At 34.1% G+C, this 26,180-nt stretch overlaps 1 protein-coding gene across 1 annotated transcript; it reads left to right on the forward strand.

Moving 5' to 3' along the window:
- Positions 1–730: 730 nt before the first annotated feature.
- LOC145593514 (geranylgeranyl transferase type-1 subunit beta-like) lies at positions 731–10,906 on the forward strand. The gene is made up of 11 exons (XM_081649766.1): positions 731–987; positions 4,638–4,713; positions 4,877–4,935; positions 5,047–5,186; positions 7,441–7,496; positions 7,598–7,674; positions 7,773–7,818; positions 8,017–8,141; positions 9,577–9,644; positions 9,735–9,822; positions 10,162–10,906. The coding sequence occupies exons 1-11, from the start codon at positions 805–807 to the stop codon at positions 10,309–10,311; spliced, it is 1,068 nt and encodes a 355-aa protein (XP_081505892.1). The 5' UTR covers positions 731–804; the 3' UTR covers positions 10,312–10,906.
- Positions 10,907–26,180: the final 15,274 nt, after the last annotated feature.

Genomic DNA, 26,180 nt, shown 5'->3' on the forward strand with positions numbered 1-26,180 from the left:
ATAAAAATTACCTTCAGTTGCATTTGATTTGGTTGTTTGTTCTGAATTTGAATCAATTGATTTATCAGGAACCACTTGATTTTCTGCATTGTGAATTGCGTCTTCTGCATTCTCAATTGCTTCATCTGCATTATCAATTGCTTCATCTGCATTGTCTGGATGGTTGAATATTGGTACGAATTCATCTCCAAAACAATAAGTTTCTTCTTCTTCTTCTATAATCGATCGATTTAAATCGATTTCAAATTCAGTCTCAATTTGCCTCTGTTTTTGTAGCAATTCGTGAATGAGATTGTTGCACTTTGTTGTATCGAAAGTCAAATTCTCCATTGATGATCGAATTCTGCAATTTGTAAGTTTTTTCACCTTTTTTCTCCTCGATTGATGATCGAATTCTTCTATTTGTGCGTTTTCTCACCTTTTTTCTCCTCGATTGATGATCGATTTCTGCAATTTTTGCGTTTTCTAACCTTTTTTCTCCTTGATTTATGATCGTTTTCTGCAATTTTTGCGATTTCTCACTTTCTCTCTCCTCAATGGATGATCGAGAGCTGCGTTTTCTCACTTTCTCTCTCCTCCATTGTTGTTCTGTGTTTTTTTGATTTTTAGGTATAAAATTCCGCGATTTAAAAAAAAAAAAACAGTAAATATGTTGCACGTGGGAAAAACCCGATGTACAGTAAAAATACTGTACACCGGGTACATGCAAATGGAATTGAACCTTAAAACATTCTCCTCAGTCCTCACTCAAAAATTCCAAACAAACCAGAAAAACAAAAAGTCACTCCTGCAACTCGTGTAAAAATGGTGTCAAAATTAACAGAACCATTTTCAATAGATCCTTCCTTTGACAAAGACAGGCATGTACGATTCTTAGACATGATGTACGAATTACTACCAAGTGATTACGAGTCTCAAGAGATCAACCATCTTACTCTTGCTTACTTTACTCTCTCTTCTCTCGATATTCTTGGCGCTTTAGATCGGGTACTTTCTTCTTCCAATTTCTTGCCTTTTAGTATCTGATTATTTATAATTTCATTGATATAATGTTGGATTTTAGTTACTCATTATACATTTTTGAAAATTGTAATTCTTATTATTAAATTATTATCTATGTTGAGATTGCTGGGAATTTGTGTGAGTATGTTGTTCATAAAATTATAATTTCTTTGGTTTAAAATTGAATTATACCAGTTGTACATTGTTCATATTTGAATATCATATGATGTAGTTTTGAAAGGGAATTGTTTTTTTTTTTATCAAGTGATTAGCACTCTATGTTATTGTGTTAGGTTATATACACTTTAAATTCTGAATTTTGTTGTAGTTTAGAGGATTGAATATAAGTATTTGTATTAGTATTTCTGAAACTAAAATGATTTCTGATTTAATGAATTTGGTTTGGCTTGGATTGTCATGGATTATATGGTTGATACTTGATATTCGAATTATTGGATATGCAAGTTTGTTTTTGTTTTTCTTTTTGAGGGGAGGATAAGCATTGGTTTTGCATAAAGTTTCAAAATTGTAGAGAATTTGATTATGTGACTTAACTTCTTAAATCAGAACAATGTGGGTGTCAGTTGCTAAGGTCGCGAACTTAAGTTGGGATGTTTTGCTACACTGCCATAATTCTGGGATTTTTTGTCTCAAGACAATGCTTTAGCTACTACTCTGGGAAGATTTAAACTGAGTTCTGTTAATTGGGTGTTAGTTGATGACGGACAAAGTGGAAAGGGGCTCATTGAATTTGTTGGTCTTTGCTCGTTTTTCTCGTCCTGTTTTCCGTTTATCTTTGGGTTTACTTCTATTCTTGTACAGCTTTGGGGGAATATAGGGTGGGAGGAATGAAGGTTTTTACCACAATTTATGTGCTTCTCATGTGATTGGACAGTTGAAAATTTCCAACCTTGGTATGCCCTTGGGGCACAGTTAGATGCATTTTTGGAGGAGAAATGAGACCACACAACTGTGCATCTAATACCACACAGCCGTATCTGGCAGAATATTCGTAGTCTTCTTGACTACTGGTACACAGTTGTGTGCCATTACCTGCACTACAGATAGTGCAGAATGCTATCATGCAGTGCCAGATACGAGTTTGATGCCTCCACATGAATGTGCCTTTAATCCCCTATGTCTGTTTCCCTCTCCAAACATCCTCTCAAGTCAACCATTTCTACAAACCAATATTTTCTTGTGAGAAACCATCTCACTTGTTACTTCACCTTCACTTCTGTCCTCCTTGGTGCCTTATTTGTGGAAATTTCTTCAACTTTTTTCTTCAATTGTCATTCAATTTTCTTATGCTTTATTTTGGAGGAAGGAACTCATTACGAACTAACCAAATTCGTATTCTGGAAGCTCATAGAGTTTGGAATTTTCCAAATTCACCCCTCTTAAAAGGACACTAAAATACTGGTCTTTTCTAAATCCTTGTCAAATGCTCTTAATACTATTCTAATCTGATTGCTCATACGTACTTGATTGATTTTGATAGAAGTTCACGTCTTGCACTTTTGTAGCTTCTACATAGTGCATACAGTTTCCGTGTGAAACGAATGGAATTGATGGGAAAAATTTTATAAGGATTTCAGACATAGATATTGAATTTTGTTTTTTTAATGTACTTTTTTAGACATAGCAGGATATTGGAGCCTGATACTTCTCTACTGAGCTACTGAGCCCAATTTTGTACTTGATGTCTTGATATCCCAATCACACAAGCTCAAACAATCATATGATTATAACTCTTTATCCTGTCTGGGTGGTTTCAGCTCATCGTCCAGATTCATCATGTGATTATAACTCTGCTAATTGATTTCTAAAAGTTTGTAATTGTTATGAATCTTCATGAATTAGAGATTAAAACAGAGAGATTAGGGACAGAAAAGAGTGATCAACACAGGAAGAAGAAGGATTAGGAAAGAACAAGCAAGATATCACTGTATCATTGCTTATGAAGGTGACTAATTATCAATCACAACCTAGCTAATCATTTAAGAGGAATGAGACTCTTTCAGGCCGTTCTGCAATGGGTTCTGAACTTGTCATTCTGCAAAAATTCCATGCACTTTTTAATCACTTTGTTATGACCCTTCTAAATACGTTGAGTGTATGGACACAATTTAATTTTCCTATAAGATAAAATTATACTCTTATCTTAGTGACTCCCAGGGTCCTTTCCATTGTTATTATCTATGTGGTTCCTTTCAATTTTAGATTATACTCATATTTTAGTGACTACTGACTACTCCTTCCAGACTATCATAACACTAGCCTTTGCATAGAGTTTTAGTTGACTTTTAGGGGAGCTAGCTAGTGGGTAATTTGTTGTGTTATTTGTATTGAAAAAGTAGATGTGATAGGAGATTGTGAGGGTATTTCTATTTTTAATGAAAAACGGCAGAACGTAGTAGATATAGAAGAAGATAGTGGAATCAAAAGGAGAGGTAAGAAGTAATAACAATTTAGCTGGTTCTTTTCAACAGAGCAACAATTACTCTAGTGTTTCAAACAAACAAACAAAAAAAAAAAAAAAAAAAAAAAAAAAAAAAAAAAAAAAAAAAAAAAAAGAAGAAAAAACCTGCACATGTTTTAAATCTAAAATCTGAAGAATAGGTTCCACATGTTTGTTACAATGATAAGTGAATTTTTTTTCTAACTTGTCAAAATATGTTATAATGTCTGCGAAATACCCACCAATTGCTGCTTTGGCATCACGCACCGTTATTGCAATTGTGACTATTTCTTATTCTATTGTATGCTATGCAATTCAGCCTCCTATAGGTTGTCATTGGAATTTGAAGTGCCTCCCTTGGTCTGTTTGGTGCAGAGAATATAGTAGGCCTTTTTTTCTTTTTTTTTTTTTTTCATTTTTTTTATTTTTTTTATTTTAAATAAGAGTATATTTACGTAACTTTTTTTTTTTTAAAACAAATATATTTACATAACTTGTTACTAAGTATGTTGCAGATTTTTCTTAATGTTGCTCCTTAGGCCATTTCTCAAAATTTCATCTGTTTATGGACACCAATGTCGTCTTCAGTATTTGCTGATTATCTTTGCTTGTACCTATGATGTTTTGAAATTTGACTTGTACTCTTCTTTTACTTAAAGTTTCTTCAAGGAAATAAGCACAACTGATTTTGTGTTTGCTAGTGATATGAATTTAACTTAATTGTATTAGCAGTTGTCCAGGTGCTGTCATCTTGTGATAACAATAGAAGCAGCAGCTGTTGTTTATCCTTGAAACTTTTAAGCTGTGTCTATATTGATTTGGTTGAGAAAGAGATGGCTAGATTGAGGAAGGGGGGATAGGAGAGAAATTTGAGAAAGTGAAAGAGAAAGAGAGCATGGAAAAAAAAAAATGTATTTAATCCGATTATTCTGTGGAGATCTTTGTGTTAAGGTAGAGCTCTTTTACTTATATAAGCTTTGAAGTTGGAATGTTACCAGCCAGTAAAGTTGTAGAATAACTGTATTGACATGTACAGATTTTATCTTGCATATGTTAGACCATTTTTAACATCGCATCATATATCTGGTGGATTCATGCCTCTGTTCATCAGCCCTGTTTTTCCTCTCATGTGTTGTATGATTTGGTTTAAAGTGTAAAGCTGTTTAACTAATAGGTTGACAAGGAAGCAATAGTTGCATGGGTGTTGTCATTTCAGGCTCATAAAGAAGAACAAGATGACTTTAGATGCGGTAAGTAAGTCTGTGTGGTTTTTTGTTTTTTTTTTTTCCTTTATCTTCTTTTTTTTTTTTTCGACAGAGGGGAAGGGAGGGGGTTTAAGATAGACTTTTTGAATTATCCTGGATTAATATTTTGTAACACAGAAATATTTTATGTACTATCTTGGTGACATAGGACAATTTTATGGATTTCTTGGTTCGAGGTCATCACAGTTTCCAGCAGATGCTCTCAAGGTTGGTTTTGAATTCAAATAGTGTGGAACTACTTGGGTTGAGTATGAATTATGCACAAAGGTTATAAGAAGCTAATTATAGGAATTTCTTACTCTTTGTCTGCTGCTGCAGAATTCAAATTGTAACAGTAGTCATTTGGCAAGCACGTATAGTGCTTTAGCTATACTGAAGATCCTTGGCTATGATTTTTCTTTGTTTGATTCTGAATCCATATTGAGATCTCTGAGAAACCTTCAACAACCTGATGGGAGGTATGCTCTTCTCATGCTTTCATTGCCCTTTCATACATCTAGTCTTTTTTATACTTCATTTATCTCTGTTGCCAATTTATGAAGTTTTGAATAGGACTTGCCCTAAAGCAAAACACATTTTATTCTGGCACCCTTTGACTACTCTTTTCTTTTCCTTTCTATTTTTCCGATGGAGATATTATGCTATGCACCAGCTGACTTGTCTTTTCTATTGCTTTTAAATGCATCAAAACAGATGCTATAGTGATGTTAAGGTAGATTTGATATGTGGTTAATGTTGCAAGTTTTAACAAAGAGCATGGACTTTAGAAGTGCTACTTAAAATTATACTGATACTAGATTTTTTTTTTTGACTTGCGAGTTAAATCATTGTGCTTATTGGACTACTGGAGGATAGGTTTATTGGTGTACTCGATGGTTGTACCACACTCATGTTATATTGCAGTTGTTTTCTGTACATAATTTTGAGAAAATGCTATTTTAGCAAAATTATCATAGGTAAGGAAGTAAAATATGTTTCAGTTTGCTGCTGAGTGACCTGAATTGTTGGAGATGGGTGTTGGTGATACAATTTTTGTTAGTAGATTAGAAGGCTGTTTTCATTTGCAGATTTTTTGTCCAAAACCAAGAGCCGAAAGCTTTAGTTGTAGGCTTGTAGCAGCGGTCTCTGATGATTGGTTTTGGGTACATGATTTCTTATTCTTTCAGACTATATTTATAATGAAGATGGTGAATTGTCAATCAGGCTTGTGCTGAGTTGTATTGTTTTCTAGAATCAAAAAATAATAAACTTCTTTAAAGATGGAAGCAAAAAAAAAAAAAAAAAAAAAAAAAAAGAATTCTTGTTTATGCTGCTTGAGATTTCTTACTAGCTTATTTCATTTACTATTTATTTGCTACTTCTCTTCATAGTGTTGATGTTGGCATTCTAAGGAACCTTGAAATCAGTGGCAAAGCCATGATTTTCAATCGGGGGGACAGTCTTAAAACGATTCATAATTTGACCCAAAATAAAAATTAAACAAATATAATGAGTACTACTTAAAATTCAACAACTTAAAAATCCAAAATGGTTAGTCATACGATACAACATAGATAAAAAAAATAATTACATAATCTTTGGGTTTCATTCTTCTAAACATAAATTATCAAAAATTGGGTTGATTTCCCCATTGCTTAGACTTATTTGAATTAGATGAACTATTTTACATTTCATCAAATTAAATTGAAATATATGAATCAATTACCAAATCATATGTTAAAACTATGGTGTTTCGAATAATGTATTAATATGTAAATTTCAATTATAATAACTTCACAAACATTAAGAATTATCATTAAACAAACAAAATAAAAGTAAATTACCATGAACATCCTTAAATTGTGAAGATTAGTCCATCCATGACATTGTAGAACCAAACACATACACATTAGACATTAGTAGTGGTTACTTATTTACTCACATCATTCATAATACCAAGTCATAATCTAATAGTTTTAACCCAATAAAAATAAAATTGAAAACCAAACAAAAATCTACTATATAAAATATCAAAATATGAGGTGAAAAAAAAAAAAAAAAAAAAACACAACACTTATTTTTTTTTATTTTCTCTCTCTCCTCTCTGTTTTGTGGATTACAGTTTCTCGCCATATCTCATCTTCTCCCTCCTTTTTAATCTACCAAAATCTCATACTATTTTCATTAATCATCACATACAAATTCCCTTCTCCTCCCTACTAATGAATCCCCCTTTATTTTTTCTCTTAATTTTAAGTAAAATTTAAATAATTTTTTTTTAGAAATGGGGGGACAGCTGTCCCCCCCCTCCCTCTGCCCCTGCTTGAAATATGTGTGCAAACTGTTGTGCTAGGTGCTTTTGAGATTTGTGATTTAAACTCTATATTATAGAATGTTGTCAATGCCCTCTTGACCCCTATAGAGCGAAAGAGCTGCCTGGTGATCCCTAGGTTGCAGCACGTCTGTTCCTGTGAAATGCTGAGGCACTTTCAGAAGTTATAGGTATCACAGTATCAGTCACTAATTGCTATTTCAATCTATTAAATGGAAAAATTGTGCTCTTGGGCAATTTGCTCTTGAAGCACACATCCTATTGAAGTTATTAAGAAACTAGTCACATGCAAATTTTCACCAATTCTCTTACTTCCACATTTGCCCCTTCTACTATGATTCTGTAGCCATGAACTATTGCTCTTATGGGGTGCATGATTGTTTCTTTTTTCATTTTTACAGTTTTATGCCCATCCATATTGGGGCTGAGGCAGATCTGCGGTTTGTGTATTGTGCTGGTAAGATGAGAGCTTTACTACTATACTTGAAACATTTTTTAAGGTGATATTGTGCAGTATTATACCCTTACTTTCCGTTTGGTCTTCTTTGTGACAATCAGCTGTCATTTCCTATCTGCTGGGTAACTGGACTGGAATGGACAAAGAGATGGCAAAGGAATATATTTTGAACTGTCAGGTCTATTTGAAAAGCTATTGCTATTTTGCAGTTATTGACATGCCTTGTTTTCTTGTTATCTTGATGCTGAATTGAGTTGTATGATCCTGTTTTTGCAGTCATATGATGGTGGCTTTGGTTTGTGTCCTGGTCTGGAATCCCATGGTGAGTAGATAAAGCTTGACTTTTAAACCAGCTTTATACATGTATTTTTAAATGCTCCATTTTTTTGTTTATGTAAGTGTTAGCGAATTGTCAATTTTTTGAGACACATGTTTTCTGGTTCAAGTTTCCTTGCCCTCTTTTTACTGGCATTTAGTTTCCTTGTCAATATAATGTATACCTATGACACTAGCGATACAGGTGGTGCAACCTACTGTGCAATTGCATCTCTACGACTGATGGGATTTATAGAAGATGATCTTCTCTCCAGGGGTGTATCATCCTCAATCATAGATATTCCTGTGCTTCTTGATTGGATAATGCAGGTTTGCTTTTCTATCTCGTTTTCTCTAAAAAAATGTTGAAGTCATACTTTCCATTGTTTTTAGGGAAAACTTGTCCAAAACCACCTTTTAAAATGAAGTTTTTGTCAGACATTTGCTACAACTAAAAAAATTTAAACAGGTAGTAAATGTGAAACAGGTAGTAAATAAGAAGCCACTTATTTCTATACAATTATTTTTGTGAAATAACACCTTAGGATGGATTCCGGCATTGACTTTCCTTTTTAGGCATTGACCACCCACGTGATTGCTACAAACACCCATGTTAGCCTCACCACCACCAGAACCACCATTGCATCCCCACCAAACCACTCCAATCCCATCAAATGCTTCCAAAATTGCTCATCCACCACCTTAAAGTTTTAAACCTACCCCAACTACCTCAAAACCACCAAATCACCTCCAAAACCACCCACCTACACCCAAAAATCAACTCAAGAAAAAACCCTAACATCCCTAAGCCCATCGCATCTTCTTCCAATTTTCAAAATAAGCCCATCCACTCTCGAAACAACTTGAAACACTTGTAAAACCACTCCACCTAGGCTTAAAACAACCCTAATCAGCAAAAAAAATCCACCAAGTAATTAACTCTAAGAGAAAGGTAAAGATCAAGGAGAAGAACCGCAGAAGAGAGAGGAGGAGGGGCGGTGGCGGCAGAGGAGGGGGAAGGGGAAGTCATGGCGGTGGAGAGGGAAGGGGAGGTGTTGGAGTAGCCATGGCATGAGGGAGAATGAGAGTTAAAGAAGAGTTTACGCCGAGTATATGTAAGTCAACGGTCGGAATCTGGCTAAATGTGGTCTTTGGCAAAAAAAAAAAAAAAAAAAACAAAACAACGCTAAAGGTGTCTTCTTACCAAAAAAAAAAAAAAAAAAAAGGAATGGGTGGTTTCTATTCTTTTTTAAAGGTGGTTTTTGACAAATTTCTCTTGTTTTTATATTTTATATTTTTAATTTTTATCTTTTATACGTCGTAACAATTTTCTGTTATACTTATATTTTTAATAATAAATCATGATGAAGCCACAATCCTTATCAAGATCAAGTAGTGTCTGTCATTTGTCTTAATGCCTATATTGTACGGATTTTCTGAAATATATAGTAACTGTCATTATTTTAGTGTAACTTGTTACAAATGTAATCTGTGGGATGGAGACTATTATTTTAATTTAATAAAAAGTATTTCCTCGACCTTTAAATAATGCAGAGTGGACCACCTTACCATTTTTTTGAATCAAGGTAAAGTTTGGTCTTTCACTCATGCTGTTAAATTTCCTATCCTATTTTGTTGTCAGTGAAAGTCGTTGTGGTGACTAGAAAGAGTTGAAAGTATATCTTTGTGAACGTTAGTTTATAGTCTGATGATTTAATTTCATGTGTTATTGTGTGGCAATTTTCATGCAATTTTCTTGCTTCAGAGACAAGCTGCAGATGGTGGATTTCAGGGAAGACTAAACAAACCCAGTGACACATGCTATGCTTTCTGGTAATTTGAGGTGGATTACGTTGTAGTAATTTAGTAAACCTAGTTACATGCTTGTTTTGTCATCCTGAAGATGAAAATTTTCACATGCAGGGTGGGTGGAGTGTTGAAGATCTTGGGAGGCAGCAAATTTATTAACAAGGAAGCTTTGCGTGATTCGCTACTGACTTGTCAATCTGTGGTAAGTGATTCTCTAACCAAGGGCCCGTAACATTCCTAAATCCCCTTCTAACCCCCCCTTTTATGTCCAAATAATTCAACTTACACTTGAAATGTGCTAAATGGCCATGCTTGTCATAAGTTTGTCAAAGCTTCTGTGGTAATGTGCCTCATGTGAATGCTTATTCATTTGATAGTTATATGCTGTTCTGTAAAAACCAGAAGCTGATGATTCTGCATATCGAGAAATTTCTTGATTGGTGGCAAATTATTTCTTAATAATCGTGATTATTACTTTCATATAGTATATGATGAATCTCCTGTTTATCATTTCCGGTGGAAATGATAATTTTGTCTCTAGTATGGTGGTTTCAGTAAGTTCCCAGGAGAATTGCCGGAGCTTTATCACTCATATTACGGGTTCTCTGCATATAGTCTGTTGGATGAACCTACGCTGAACTCTCTCTGTGTTGAACTTGGAATAACGAAGAGAGCTGCATCTGGATCTTGAATTAAGATTTCATTCATTGAAATTTGATCTACTTGAGGCACAGATTGTATCATATCATTTGGTGTACACTACAACAGAGAACAAGAAGCATGCAAACTTCAAGGCTGTTAGACATACTACGGATTGGAGAAGTGACTCGAACTTTATTCTATAGGTTTTCAGCCAAAGTTTCTTCAACCCCGAAAACTCTATAAGTTGGATAAAATACGGTGGTTGTGATCTTTAGAGGGGAAAAAATATGCTGCTGGCAGTGATTTGCTCTTGAACAATATGTAAATTCTTTTTTTTTTTTTTTTTTTTTTTCCCCTTCTTTTCTGGTACCTTTGTTCGATGTTGGATTGATTGTTCCAGCCTTGAGAGTACAGACGTTTCAATGTTGATTGATAGAAAGCGTGTTTTTTACAGTGAATTACATGGCAATTCTTTTTACCTACAGATGTTTGATATGATCATCAATTCATCATTTATTTTATGTTTTTTGACTGATGATAGTGAGACTGAACAAATTTGTGCTTCATTCTTTAAGACTCAGATTTCTCTGATCTATATTTATTAGCCTGTGGTTTCATCCTTGACTGAGTCCCGATCAAATGGAACTTCCAGGCAGCTATCATAGCTTCTCTCTACAACATACTTCTATCAACCACATCCACAGTAAAATTCCCAAGGTTGGTAAATACAAAGTAGGGGTTGATTATGGACAACCTCATAAGGAAGTTATCTGTACCACCGTGTGCCCATGTGAAAATGAGTATGCCACCATTTTTCCATAGGAAGCCACGAACATCAATCCTTAGGATTATCGCCACACATGCATCAAACATCTTCATAAAGAACTCAGTACCATGTAATGAGAATTGAGAACAAGCCTTTCTAAAATGTATCCAAGAGAACTTAACCTGTTACTATGCTCCTAGGCCACCCAAGCAGCTTGCAAGTGTTGTCTAAGGAGTTGTTTGGCCTAGTTTTTGAAACTGTTTTTCAATCTAAGAATTAGAAACTGGTTCGTATAAGGGAATATTAAGAAGTAAAACCACTTTTTAAGAAGCCCAAAATAGCTTCTATGAATAGGGGTGAGCAAAAATTCAGGGTACCCTGATATGGAACCGGAACCTGTTCGGAACCACAGGTTCCAAACCTGGAACCTGTTGATCAGGTTCCAGTTCCGGGTAATAAAATTAGGAACCTGTTACAACAGGTTTCGGTTCCGGGTAATAAAATTTTGGATCTAGAACCTGTAGGGTACCCTGTTAGTACAGGTTCCCTATAGGGTACATGAAACCGGAACCTATATGGTATTAAATATTCTAGACAATTAGTGTTGGTTTGTTATATTTGAAGTACTATACTAAAGTTGTAAGCTTTTATTGTGATCATCAATGTTAAAAAAAATAAATTTGTCGCAATTTATCAAGTAACTATTAAGCTTACTTTGACAGACAGGGTACCCTGTTTAGGAACCGCAACTTGCAGGTTCCGGTTCCGGTTCCCATTTCTTAGGAACCTGTTGCAACAGGTTCCGGTTCCGGGTCTTGATATTTTTACAGGGTACCCTGCTACGCTCACCCCTATCTATGAAGGTATAATAAGAAGCACCAATTTGTAGGTTCTCAGGGCTAGTCTAGGGGAGTTCTTCCTACCATTTACTGATTTATTTATTTTATTTATTTATTTTTTTTACAAAAACACCACAACATTTTACCAAAAGACTTCTAACATCCCATCAAAAAAGAAACCCCTCTTCTCTCTTATAAACATTACTGAGATCTGTAATTATTCACATTCGTCATTGAGAAACGTTATAGAGAAAATATTTGGTATATGGAAAAAGAATATGGAAAATATTATCAATTAAGTATTGGAAACATAAAAGAAACTTGTTGCGGCTACTATGGCTATGTATAACTATATAAGGGACATGCACTTAATTAAAGATTTGGAATTTGATAAATGTGATCAAGATCCTTATTATATTCCTGAAGTTGAAGGGGATGAGATAATTAGAGGGAAGGCAACTCTATAACTACTCTAGACGAATAATTTTAGTATGGAGTCTATTCGCTACAATATTACAACTTTCCTAATGAGTCGTGGATTGTAACGTTATTGGATCTTTATTAGGAATTTTACTATTAGACATTTTGATTCAACAATGAGTAATTATGAACATATGAAACTTTTGAATATGAATTCTTTATATTTTGACAAAATAATCTCAAGTCAGATTCCGGTTCTGTTTCGAAACTTGTGTTTCCTAGCAGGTTATGATTCTGAATCAGGGTACTTTGAATTTTTTCTCACCCTTTAGCGGGTAGCACTATTAAGTTAGATTGATAGTTTAGTTTTGATGTGGATTGAGACATTCATTTGTATGGAAAGTTGGTTTGGGTTGATTCAAAATAGTGGGTCACTTGGTTTGATAATTTTTCACATGATTTCAATTTGGATCAAGTCATAAATGATTTGGGTTGTAATTTGATTGGGTTATAATCGAATTGATTTGAAAAGAGTCTAGATATAAGAGGGTTTAAAAGGACTAAACTAAAGTCGAAATTAAACGGTTTGGGTTTACAGAACCAAAAACTGTCACATTTAATTTAATTTTAAAAGGTAAAAATTAATGCATTTTAGCTTTAAAAAAATATCACATTTAACTTCAAATGTTAATAAAAAAAACCAAGAAGGAGATTACAATAATGGTATTACAAACTAGAATGGAACTTCTAATTAGATCCACCCATAACAAACAAATAATTAACTCCCATAATGTTCAACACAGAAATGATTCTTGGTTTGTCAGCTTTTCGGCCCTAGTATTAACGACAGAACTTCACGGGAAAATCCAGTACATATTGTTTGCTTATCAAAATGAACCGAAAAGACACTTGAAAAGTCACTTTGATTCTTCTTCTTTTCAACCAATTTTTACTTTCATTTTGCTTATTAACTTTCTACAAACTGACAAATGCAAAAGTCTTTAAACTATGCCAAACTATGATAGTTGAGTACCACTTAAAAAGTGTGGTGATTTCTATTGGAATTTATCAAGATTTTCATCATAAACTACCACAAAATTTGATTTTTTGTTAGACATAGACAAGTTATGGTGTGGGATCATGTTGGTTAAGCTTGGCAAAACTTGTATGTTGTGACACTCCATGGCTTTTGGCTATATAGGACCAACTCGTCGACCTAAGTACACAATCGTTTACGACAGGGCAAAGATATTTTCTCCGAGCCAAAAATTATTATTGCCAAGCCAGATAAAAAGACAGACTAATAAATTGTCTTTGATCTCAATGATGAACATTGTCTTTAATTACCTTAAATGGAGAGTATTGTTTGTTTTCTTACGAGTTTATAATCAATCAGTGCTAAGAATGTTTAGAATTTACCCTCGTATGTTGACTAATCACTAATGTATATTAAAGATAGGTAATTTGTAGCATTTTGTGATTAATTGCTATGTTCGAAATTACTTTTAATATTGTCTAATGTCTAATCCCCTCATGACCAAAGGTTTGAAAATTCACTTATTTTTATTTAAAAAGTGTAATAATTTACTTTCATTTCTTGAGAATTTCCCCGTACAATCAGTTGCGCTCTTGTAAAATACAACCAATGAACCAAGGTTATTTTTTGTTCATGTGTTCACAAGGTACAACTGATTGTACATAGAAAATTGTCTTGCCTATTTACTCCGTATCTTATTGACCTTAATCACCTACACATAATTGAAAGCTAGCTCACACAGGATTAATGTATTGTGGTCCTCTTTGATGCACACAGAATTTCACACAAACTCCATGAAATGTTCATTTATAAAAGTTATATACTGATACTGTACGGCACTAGAGTTGCAGAACTTATCGCATATTATGGCTTCTTGCATTGAAAATAGAGGTTCAAAGGTATTGCCATATTTAAGCTATCAGTGTATATAATGCTTCGTATGAAATTAACAAGTCAATCAATCAATCAATCAATCAATCAAAGCCTTAATCCCAAAAGAAAAAGAAAACATTGTCTCTATATCAACATACTCGTATATATATTGGATTTTGAATGACATGATATGATATAGCCAATTGTTGAACCCTAGGATATCGTTTTTATTTGATCATTGTTGATCAAATGAGCAAATGACCCCCAGGTGTACAGTACACTAGGGTGTATATATGAAATTCTACTCAATGAGAGTCATAAATCTTATTACGAGTACAATCTTATCTACTAGCTAGAAACTAGAATTATATGCATAAATGATGCATGCTTCAAATATTCGCGATGACAAGGACCCTACTTATGAAATATCACCTCCCACGGGTCAACCAGTCCGAGGTGATTTTCCCATCATTTCTACCAAGCTTGCTTAGTTAGTTAACAACTATTTTAAATGAATACCGAAAAATATGAAATTTTTATGTATTTTAAGTAAACAGAATACATATGGAGAGTTGGCATATAAAATAGCATAGAGATCAGATAAGATTCAAGATGTTGGTGGGCATGGAAGCAGACTTATATACAAGCATCAAACTTGGTTAGTCCAAGAAAATATAATCTTGTAATTTTAGTGAATCAAAGCATTTGGAGTTTGTTTAAGTTAAATATTGTATAAATTTCAAGAGTTTGTTGAGATCACAGTTGCACTCACAATCTCCAAGACGCAAAATGTTTGGTCGATTCATGAAAAGCATGCTAGAGTTCTCACTTGCCCAACCTTCATATATAATAGTGCAGCTCAATCATGGTGAATTTCAGTTCAATCTTGGTGGGATTCAGTTGTAAACTTACGTTCAATAAAATACTACACTACTAGAAATGATCGATTTTCCGATGGCCAGAATCCATCGGTAAAATTGTAAAAAACCATCGGTATGTCGTTTACCGATGGCTGCCATCGATAAAAAAACCATCGGATGATAATACGTCGGTAAAATCGAAAATACCGATGGAAAAACCATCGGTAATCTTAATACCGATGGTTTTACCGATGGCTCTAAACTATCGGTGTCTTTTTAAATACCGATGGCAAAAGCCATCGGGTTTTTTTTTCCGATGGTCAAAGCCATCGTTGTATATCGAATACCGATGGCTTTTGGCCATCGGTAATTTTTTTAAAAAAAATAAAAAAAAAATTAAAATCCCTGCCTGCCCCACCCCCTGCCTGCCCCACCCAACACCACTCAACACTGCCTCTGTAAACCACTTAGCACCAACCACCACCACAACCCTATTCCACCTACCACCGCCGCCGTAAAACACTCAACACCACCAAACACCACCCAAAACACCCTTAAAATAAAATAAAAAAACAATCTACAAAAATCAACACAAAACAAACCACAAAAATCAAACTGAAATAAACCACAAAAATTAACAAGTGACAAACATTGATGAAAAATAAAGTTCAAAAACAATAAACACACAAAATTTAACAAACATATACCACGAAAATGGTAGAAAATTAAACCCACAAAAATTCACACAAATAAACCCACAAAAATCAACCCATAAAAACTAAACATCAATCAACGAAATCCTAAAATATACCCAAATTAAACATCGACATCAAAATTAAACCACACACAAACGAAATTAACTCACCAATTAAGCAAAAAATCCACATACCTTTTAAATTTCTTCTTTTTTGGGTTTAAATGGTTAAACTCGACCATGAAAATTCCAGATCTGGAATTTTCATGGTCGAGTATAAAGCCATCGGTAAATTTTTTTTATTTTATTTTAAAAAATAAGATTTTACCGATGGATGAAAACCATCGGAAAAAAATATACCGATGGTAAGGCCATCGGTATTTTTTAAAATACCGATGGCTTGAAATAACCATCGGTAAATTATATTTTTACCGATGGATTTCAGTGGCCATCGGTATTTCCCATCGGTAAACGCGCGTATTCTTGTAGTGCTAGTATTTGAATTACTCCATTCGAACAAATCCAAATTGAACTCGAAATTTGTAACCCAACCTAATCCGACCTAGCTTGAACATATTAATAGAGAGAATTGATATAACAATAAAATACATTTGATCCGACCCAATCTAATAAAATTCGAGCGTGTTTTTGAACCCAGCTCAATTGTTGAATATATTGAGCTTTGGGCATGTTTTTTATGCCAGGAATGCAATTTTCACACACTTTTTTTTGGCTAAAGCTCAATTACCAAGTTTGGTTAGAAATAGTGAATTCTAAGTAGGCCATTTTTTTGGTCCCCTTATGTCCTGAGCCTAACATATGATTAGTTCTAATCAAATTTGATTGGTAATAGAATCAAATATGACCTAAATCAAACTGAACGACTTTTTATAGACTTACTAGACATCGTTTTCCATCCGAACGAAGTGTTGAATTCGACTTATTATCATTGGATTCATATGTAACACTTTCATCCCCCAATCTTTGAAAATCCATCAGCAACTTGTGAACACTTGCTAAAACAATGACCATAAATCATTCAAGAGTAGTACCTTTCAAAATTTTGTGTAAAATTCAAGTAAATCATCGAGTTGGCTTCCATGCATGGACAAATATGTAACAATCAAGGACTTCAATTTGCAATAATTTCATATGATGAATTATTAACATATTAATATTAATATAAGATGCAATAATAAGAACATGATCTCTGATTCTCTGGCAAACCAACTAGCCTAGTGCCAAACTTCTAACTATTATTACCATTAATCTAGTCATTATTATTATTAAACAAATACAACCAAGTAAGGAAAAAATTATTAAAAAGGAACCAAAAGTTTTGGCCTAAAAAGAATTACAATCACCTTTTTAATCTGACAGCAAAGATCAATGTACTACTATATTGTTGCAAAAACTCACATGAATGATTATGGGGTAAGTGACACCTAGGGCTTGGGAGTTTTAGAGATTATTATATAAAATAATAGTTGTATGATTGAACTCCATAAGTTTCCAACAAGTAATAAATGAAGTACCAATTGCTATATATTGTTGCAGAGAATGTTGTTAATTTTGGGTGTGAATTTAACTCACACATTTAGCATTATTTGTTATCTTCATATGATCAAATAATCAAAATTTATGCGTATATGTGTGTTAAAAATTTTAGTCATTTGAAAAGCTGGTGTTTATGACTTTCTGCCAAAATAAAAAAGGCTACCTCTTTTTTTTTTTTTTTTTTTTTTTTTTGAGAGAGAGAGAGTGATGGTTTGCTATTTAAGGATAACTAAAAACGTAAGTCACATAACAAAGGTTGTTACGTGCCTGATTTTACTAAAAATTGATACTTTGTTGACTCAAAACAATTAATTCCAAATAGTCAATGCAATTAAATGAGTGAACGTGAATTAGCTAATTAAGCTCATTGACTAACAAAGCCATAATCAAGATTCAAGAGTCCTGAGGACCTGTCATAAACTCACAACAAATAAAAAAAAAAAGCTTATAATACAATTACAGAACATGACAAATGCGATTCTTGTATATGTCATAACTGTATAATTATATACAATATTAACCATTGCACCAAAGTATTATGAAAAAAGGGGTTGAAGGAAAAAGGATCATAATAAAATAAAAAAAATTAAAAAATTAAAAAAATTAAAAAAAAAATACAAGAACTAAAACTAAATAAAAAAAACAAATGTGAGTAATGCAACTTAACCAAAATCCACAACCCCACAATGCCACCATTGGAATTCAAGAAAAAATTCCAAAATTATATCCATGAACATATTCTCATAAAAATTCACAAGAAAAAAACAAAAACAAAAAAAAAGTTAAAGACAACATAATTCATCATTCATTATTACATTATCAAAAAACTCTTGAATTTTTTGTTAGATGATGAAGCTAAAGTAGAAGAAGAAGAACAACTAGTAGAAGTAGAAGAAGAATCACCTGATTGAGGATTTGAAAAATGATAATAATGATGATTAAGTTTATCATCTTTATTATCATCCTTCCCTTTATTATTGTCATCAACAACAATTGAAATAAAAGACCCATTTTCATTTTCATCCTCCCAAACTTTGTGCATATCCCTCTCCAACTTTGCTTCTTCCATTAACATGAGTTTCCTTTGCAATTTCTCCTCAGCATCCCTCAAAAACTTGAATTTCGGGGGCGGCGAAAGCTTGACCATCTTGTTAAACTCAGCATCACTTGATGCTTCATACATTGGATGATACCCACTACTACTTTGACAGCTATGATTCGAAACCGGTGTCAAAAACGGAGGCGAAGGAATTGGTGTTAGATATGGAGAAATTGTTGCATTACTATTAGTAGTAAGAAAATCATTCAAACTCTTTGATTTTCGATCTTCAGACTCTAATAAATCCTCCTTTGTTTCTTCATTAATTGTAAACAAAAATCTTGGTGGACCCATAATCATCAATTCACCTTCTAAAACACCATTTTCACCTTCCAATGGTTTTACCAAGTAATCTTGCTTGTTAATTTCTTGTTGAAATTGGGCATCGGCTACTCTTGTCGAATCGATTGACGATTTGTAAGATTTATTCCAGCAAAATTTGAAGCAAAACCCACTTTGTTTTGGATTATTGCTTCTATTATTCTCCTTAATCTCTCTGTTATTCATAATACTCCTCCTTTTCCACCATAATAAGTAGTAAATTTCAGCAACTAATGCTAACAATAAACATGTAAATACAACACTTAAACCAATTCCAATCCTGGTTAATGACTTCATCGACATTTGTTCATAATAATAAATCTCATTTGATTTAACTAATAACTCAAAAATGAAGGTAAAATGGAGTTAATAGAGATCTTACTGAGAATATTTTCTTCTTCATCTTCATCACATTATTTTTGGTAATAAATACCAACAAAATATTTTTGCCTACTTTGTAAATGGGTAGATTTTTTTTTGGGTGCAACTTCCAAATATTGAAGATTTGAGGATGAAGATTTAATGGTGGAGAGAGAAAGAGAGAAATGGATAGATGTAAAAATGGAAAGAAATATGGAAGTATATGAAATTAAAAAAGGAAGGGGAATATAATTAATAGGTGGAGAAATATGTGAAATTTGGTTCGAGGAAAAATTAAGGAGGAAAGCAAATTGGGTGAGGCAAATGAAAATGCAAATGCAAATGCAAATGGTGTGAGTGTAGAGCCAGAGTAGAGTTCTCACATCCTCCAAGAGAAGATCACATGGGAAGACCAAACAAAAAGGTGGTGTACTTGTCACCATCTCCAACATTATTTGCTACTCCCTCCGTCCCTAAATTACATTTCTCTTTTCTATTTTTGGTATTCCAAAATTACATAACTCTTTTCTATTTTTGGTAAGTTTTTTAGTAAATCAACTCTCTTTTTCTGTTTTATATTTAATGCTTTCTCACTCATCCATACCTAATCTCACTCATAATCCTTGTGCCAAATTACAATGAATATGATTGGTTAAAATTTTTTAATTAGGAGCATGTGATTGGTCCTTTTTTTTGCAAAGGATTGATGACTTGTCATGAGTAATAATTAATCTATCTTTGTACTTCCCATTGCATTATCTAATTGTTGTTATTTGTCTTATTCTTCCCTCCTTAATTCCCGTGTAAATTTCCAAAGAGGAATGTAATTTAGGGATGGAGGGAGTAATGTATAAATCTACTCCTTGTTAGACTTTGTTCAGTTCACCTTAAAAAAATTAAAACAAAACATATTATTAAAAATAAGTTTTTTTTTTATTAGAAATAAGTTATTTAGGTAAAAATCAAAGTTTTATAGAAGAAATACGATAGGAAATAAAATAAAAATAATTTTAATTTAGCAAAATTAAAGTCGGTTCAGTATATGCAATTTCAGTTCAGCAAAAGTAAGTTCAGTTCAGTAAAAGTAAGTTCAGTTCAACAAAAATAAGGATGAAATTGAACAGGAATCTTAATCTTGTGATAATTGACACATTAAACTTTATTTTACTAATTATATACTTCGTATGAAGTATTAACTTTGACTATAATAAGTATTAAAAATATATTTAATTTTGATAGATATTTTTAAATACGTATTATTATAAATTTTATAAAACTAACTTTTTGTTGGGGTTTGGTGAGTCCGACTCACCGCGGAAACAACCCCGACCCAAGGAACCACTCGTAATTAATAAAACCATAAAGAATAAATAAATAAATACAAGAGAAGGAAGAACAAATCATACCCTTGAAGCGAGCTTCACCCTCACAAAACGGGCTCTTACTTGAAAGCCTTGAGCACCGCAAATGCCGTGCCTCCAACGGTATCCACCCACAAAGGACGAACACGACTTTTTAGGTCCGCTACCTTGGAGTTAGCAAGGTCCGACCAAAACCCAAGTGTTAATAGAGTTTAAGAGTTTTCCCAAAAATATGAAATGCTCTTTCTAACTCCCACTCAAGCACTTTACTCCAAATCCCAAGGTTGGTATTTATAGAGGAAAGTATGAGTGGGAATTTCTATCCCATCAATGTGGGATTATGAAATTCCACAAATTAATTTAAAGCTAAATTAAATTAAAATTGCAAACTAATAATAAATCTACAAGTGGCATTACCATGTGAAATGGGTTGGTGAGGACCACATGGAGAGTAGGGGACCATACTTATTCCCCACTCAATACTCTCCTTGTGCCACATGTCCTCACCCACTTGCTCCCATATTCCTCAAGCTTCCCATAGTGACCGGCCCTTTGGCCCAAGCCACGAGCCCAGCCCGAGCCCAGCCCCACACCAAGATGTGGGCTGCTACTGTGCGGATGCTAGTGTTGCTGTGCTAGCACGCCTAGCTGCTGCACGCACCACGTGCTGTGGCTGCTAGCTGCTGCTGCTGTGCGTGGCTGCTAGCACGCACCTAGCCAGCCATGCTAGGCTCGGCTTGGTGCGCTTGCTAGCCACCTATGCTAGGATATTTTTGCCCATAGCATTCGGATGCTCGGGGCACTCCGATGCTAGGGTATTTTGGGAATATGGTCGATTTATTATTTATTTTGCGCGTCTCGTCCTTTTATTATTTTTGGCTCGACTTCCGACGATCGGTTTCGACGCTCCAAGCTCGTATTACCGACGTCTAAATATTTAACACTCGGGCGACGAATTAATTTCTTGCGAATTAATTCGTCGAGTCGGTTCGTATATTTTTCTTGGGTGTGACCCGAAGGGTTCAGTCAAGATTAAGCTGTAATATTAATTATATTAATATTACTGATCGGAAGCGGCCTCCACCCAGGCATTCCGATCACTTGACCTTGCTGAATATATTAGCTTTCTAATAATTCTGAACCCGCTATCAGAATAATACACTTGTTCGAAGGACACCATTCCTTTCACTTTTTAATTTTTTTTTGAATTAATTTTTAATTATAGGAAAAATTAAAAATAATACTCCCACCTTTGGCACATCTTCTCAAAACAATCCCACCTTTGCGTATTCCAAAAATAATCCCACCTTTATACCCCATATTCTCAAAACAAGCCTTTTACCTGTTAGAAAAATTGGTAACCTATTTAAAAGGTCTTTTGCCACGTGTCGTCTTTTAATTGGTTTTTGTTATTATTATTTTAAATAAATAAAGAAAAAAAACAAAAGTATTAGCAATCCTAAGCTTCTTCTTCCATATCCTGCCAGAGCCCTTACCTCGCTGGACCCAGCAGCCCGCCGGAACAGCCGGACCTAACCGCGATCCTTGACTTTCTCCCCGTCAAAGATTCCCCCCCCCCTTCCTCGTGCCCCCTTCACACCTTGTTTGGATAGAAGGAAATGGAAGGAAAAGAAAGGAAAAGAAAGGGAGAGAGACAAACTCTCTTATTTGGACAAAGGATTGGGGGAAGGAAGGGAAAAGAGAGGGAGGGATTCATTTTCCCTCTCCCTTCAATAAGCATAATCCCTCCAAATTTGGAGAGATTTGAAGGGAAATGGAGCTCACCACCCCCTCCCTTTCTTCTCTTCCCTTCCTCTTCTATCCCTCCTCTTCCTTTCCTTGTTTCCTATCCAAACAAAGAATTAATGTCCTCTTCCTCAATTCCCTCCCCTTCTCCCTTCCATTTCCCCTGACAGATCGATTCCGCCAAACCTAGCTGTCGATATTTCCCCTACCGAACCCAGCTGGTGTCGTTGATCGAGTTCTGACCAAACAAAGGTGTGATTCCTTCGCCATCGGACCCAACCTACCATATCCAATCCCACCCCAAATCCCATTTCCCGAAAATTGAAGTTGAAGGCGAATCACCGAAAATTGTCAAATTCCGCCATTGAAATGCTCAGAAAAATAGAGCAACGATCCATGGAATAACAACAAAGACGGAAAAAGGCGTCGAAAATATTAGTCAGGAAAAGCGCATGTCGTTTCGAACTCGGAGCTTGACTGAAACGGAACCAATGTCGGTTGAGATCTCGCCTTTTCAATCTATCTCCGCACTACTATGGTAGGAATTAGTCAGGTGGCGGGGCGGCGCTGGGGTTGCATCTTAGGTGGTCAGTTAGGTGGTGATGGTGGGAAGGTGGTTAATTTAGTGGTTATGGTCATGGTGGTTGAATGAAGGGGGTGAGCTGGAAAAAATAGAAAATAATAATAATAATAATAATAATAATAATAATAATAATAATAATAATAATAATAATAATAATAATAATAATAATAATAATAACCTTTAAAACAAGTTTAAGGTAAAAAGGCTTGTTTTGAGAATATGCGGTGTTAAGGTGGGATTATTTCTGGAATACGCAAAGACCGGATTATTTTGAGAAGATATATTGTGTCAAAGGTGAGATTATTCTTTGGGGAATTTTCAATGGTAACCCAAACTTGTGTAACACAATGGTGACCCTCTTCTTTTTCAATTTATACAAAATGACCTTCATTAAGAAATTTATCCTAGTTATGACATTATTGAGTCTTATTTGGTTAGAAAATTAAACCATGGTTATACTTAGATTTTTTTTCTTAAAAAAAAAAAAAAAAAAAAAACCCAAATACAAAACAAAATTAAACCACCTAGCCAACTTCACCATTACCCTCTCCCAGCCACCGTCAACACCTACGCCTGCACCTCACCTAGTCGTCGCCACTTGCCCCTCTGTAACACCTTTGAAATTCCTTACCTTTAAAACACCTGGTTTGCCCTTTTTAAAACACGAAATAGGAAAATCTAAGACAATACCGCCACCGTGAAAACAGTTAAGGCAATTATCAAAGACACACATCGGAAGACTATCTTTATAACCATTCAAAACAAGTCAACCTAAAAAGTCAACTAAATGAGAGCAATGTCAAACCAAAGTCAAACGATGTTAACCTACAACCTGGAACCATTATAGGCCCTTATTAAAACCGAGAAATACTTAAAGCCTTTAAGTTAGTCTGACAAGCATAATATAATATACTTCCTCCGTTTCTTTTTACTTGCAACACAGCCTTGTGGCATGTGTTTTGAGGTCGGGTTTATGTAATGTAAACGGATAGATTGTTCATTATAATTTTTACAAATGATACTTAACCCTATATATTCTAATCTTCGTGTAAAAATTATATTGATAAAATCGTTCGTTTACCCTCACTAATCATCTCCTAAAACTGCGTGCCTAAAAGGTGTGTTGCAAGTAAAAGAAAACGGAGGAAGTAATAAAGAAATACAACACATCATAGGCTTATGGAAACTAAGCATGATTCACTTTTCACTCATGCCCATCATGAATATGCTTCATCACCTGAAAAGCTCCTCTCTACTTGTCCCCACTATTTTCCATTAGAAGTGAGTCGTCGTAGGGCCAAGATAAAAAAACAAGGCCAAACAAACACACAAACACACAATGCTAAGAACATAAGCGTAAATAAAACACACTAACATGCTTTCATCCAATCAGCACACAACTTACCTTATTGCACTTGTTTACATGCATACAACATACAACATCACCGCACAATAAATAACTAATTTATTTATTTATTTAGCTTAATTACGCATCGAACTGGTTTCCCCCTAACCTGCCCCAATAAAGGGGTACTAACAAGGAATCTAACTGTGCCAGTATAAAAGAAACACTCGTAAGTGGTGGAATTCCTGCACAAAATAAAAAAGGAATATACATCGTCATGTACTAAGTTATGGTCAAATATAAAGTCGCATAACTCTCTCCATATGTTCATACTCAAGACATATACGTTACAAGAGTTTTGGTGCATAATCTCTTTTACTTTACGTTGCTTTACATATTATTAGACTTGGTGATGACTCACAAACCATAACACAACCAATCATTATAATCATTCAAACAATCAAGCATACCAATTTAACTCTTGAATAATTAGTGACCACAAAATCTTTAAATGTTGAGCCCTTTTTAATTTACCTTAGTGACAAAGACACCTTAAACGCATATAGTGCGTCACAAATCCTATCCCTCGGTATTGAAAACACCTTAAGTGCACTAAGACAACATAATATAATTTAATCCTCGTGTACATAAACACTTAAATAGCTCATTTCTCATGCTTATAGCATCAATAAAAATTATATGAACCAAAATAAAATTCCTTTTCAATATTACAAACCAAATTAAACATTCAGTTCAATTAAACATGCTCTCAATCATGCCAATAATAAAAGTGTTACTCATATTCAACATGCCAATATAATCAATTCCAATCATTAATTCATCACCAATAATCCATACTTGGCAAATCAATCACCAACATCAATTCAATCAATAATTCCAATCAATACCTATCATGATACTACCTTGGAATTAATTAATCAAAGCCTAGCATGCTTCTATATATTCAAATAATTACCAACGCGAATGTACCTTGAATACGATCTCAAAATTGCCACGACAACACGAAATCACTCACATGGAATTCTACAACAACCCAAATTTACAAAGAGACATTAATACCTATCAAATATAAATTTACAGCAATATATATACACCTTAAATCACTTATAAACCTCTTAAAGTAATCTAAAAATTAATTTAAAACCCTTACTTTTAATCCCAATTAATGGGTAGTTAAAATTCTTTCAAGAAACATGATTATAGCTTATATACAAGAATTCTAGCTTTATTAAACTCTTTATAAGTGCTGTGATTAAGTTTTAACACCTATTTCAATACTTTCAATCATCCATAATCAATTCCCTTCAATATACAATAATATAGAAACCTAGGTTTGTAATTTTTGGCTTTTTAATTCAAAACCAAATATGAAAAATTTGTATACATAATACTTAGAATCCAACATTAAATCAACACAAAACCCATAAATAATAATTAGATCCAGGCTTGATTGAATTAAAACAAAGAAAAGAGAAGTTTTTTTTCGAGCACCTAGCAGCTGCCTCGACACCACAACAGGCTGCTGCCGCGCCGCTGGTGGTGCCATTGTTGCTGTCGGCGCTTGCTGGTGATGTGGCGGCTGTCTGGAGGTGTGGTGGTGGGCGACGGTGGTGTATGAGGTGATGAACAAAAATAAAGGTGAAGGGGAAATAAGAGAATAAAGAGAGCAAGGAAAAATAAGAGGAGTGTTACCTTGGGTATTCTCTACCTTGGCCAAAGTTCAATTTGCCCATGTAATGGGTATTTATACTCTCTCTCTAAAACCCACCTAAGCTTAAATTCTCTTCCTACCCTTAAGGATCTCTTTCCTATTCAAACTACTTTTTGAATTTCCTTAAATACCATTGAGTTAAAAATTCCTTTTATAAAATAATATGCCCAATATTTTAAAATTATAAAATAAAGTAATTCCAAAATAATTAAATAAATAAAACACCATAAATAATTCATTTCGAATTATTTAAATACTTTAATAAATACTTATTTAAATTAAAATATGTATAAAAATACGAGGGAATTACACCCTTACCCAAACTC

This window comes from Chenopodium album, chromosome 19 (genome assembly GCF_948465745.1).
Source record: "Chenopodium album chromosome 19, dcCheAlbu1.1, whole genome shotgun sequence".
NCBI classification, from domain to species: domain Eukaryota; kingdom Viridiplantae; phylum Streptophyta; class Magnoliopsida; order Caryophyllales; family Amaranthaceae; genus Chenopodium; species Chenopodium album.

What these genes read in the sequence shown, in the direction of transcription:
- LOC145593514 (XM_081649766.1), top strand. Translation starts at nt 805, where the DNA reads ATGGTGTCAAAATTAACAGAACCATTTTCAATAGATCCTTCCTTTGAC. An exon ending in TTCTTGGCGCTTTAGATCGG is followed by an intron (nt 988 to 4,637) that starts GTACTTTCTTCT and finishes TTTAACTAATAG; the next exon opens with GTTGACAAGGAAGCAATAGT. An exon ending in ACAAGATGACTTTAGATGCG is followed by an intron (nt 4,714 to 4,876) that starts GTAAGTAAGTCT and finishes TTGGTGACATAG; the next exon opens with GACAATTTTATGGATTTCTT.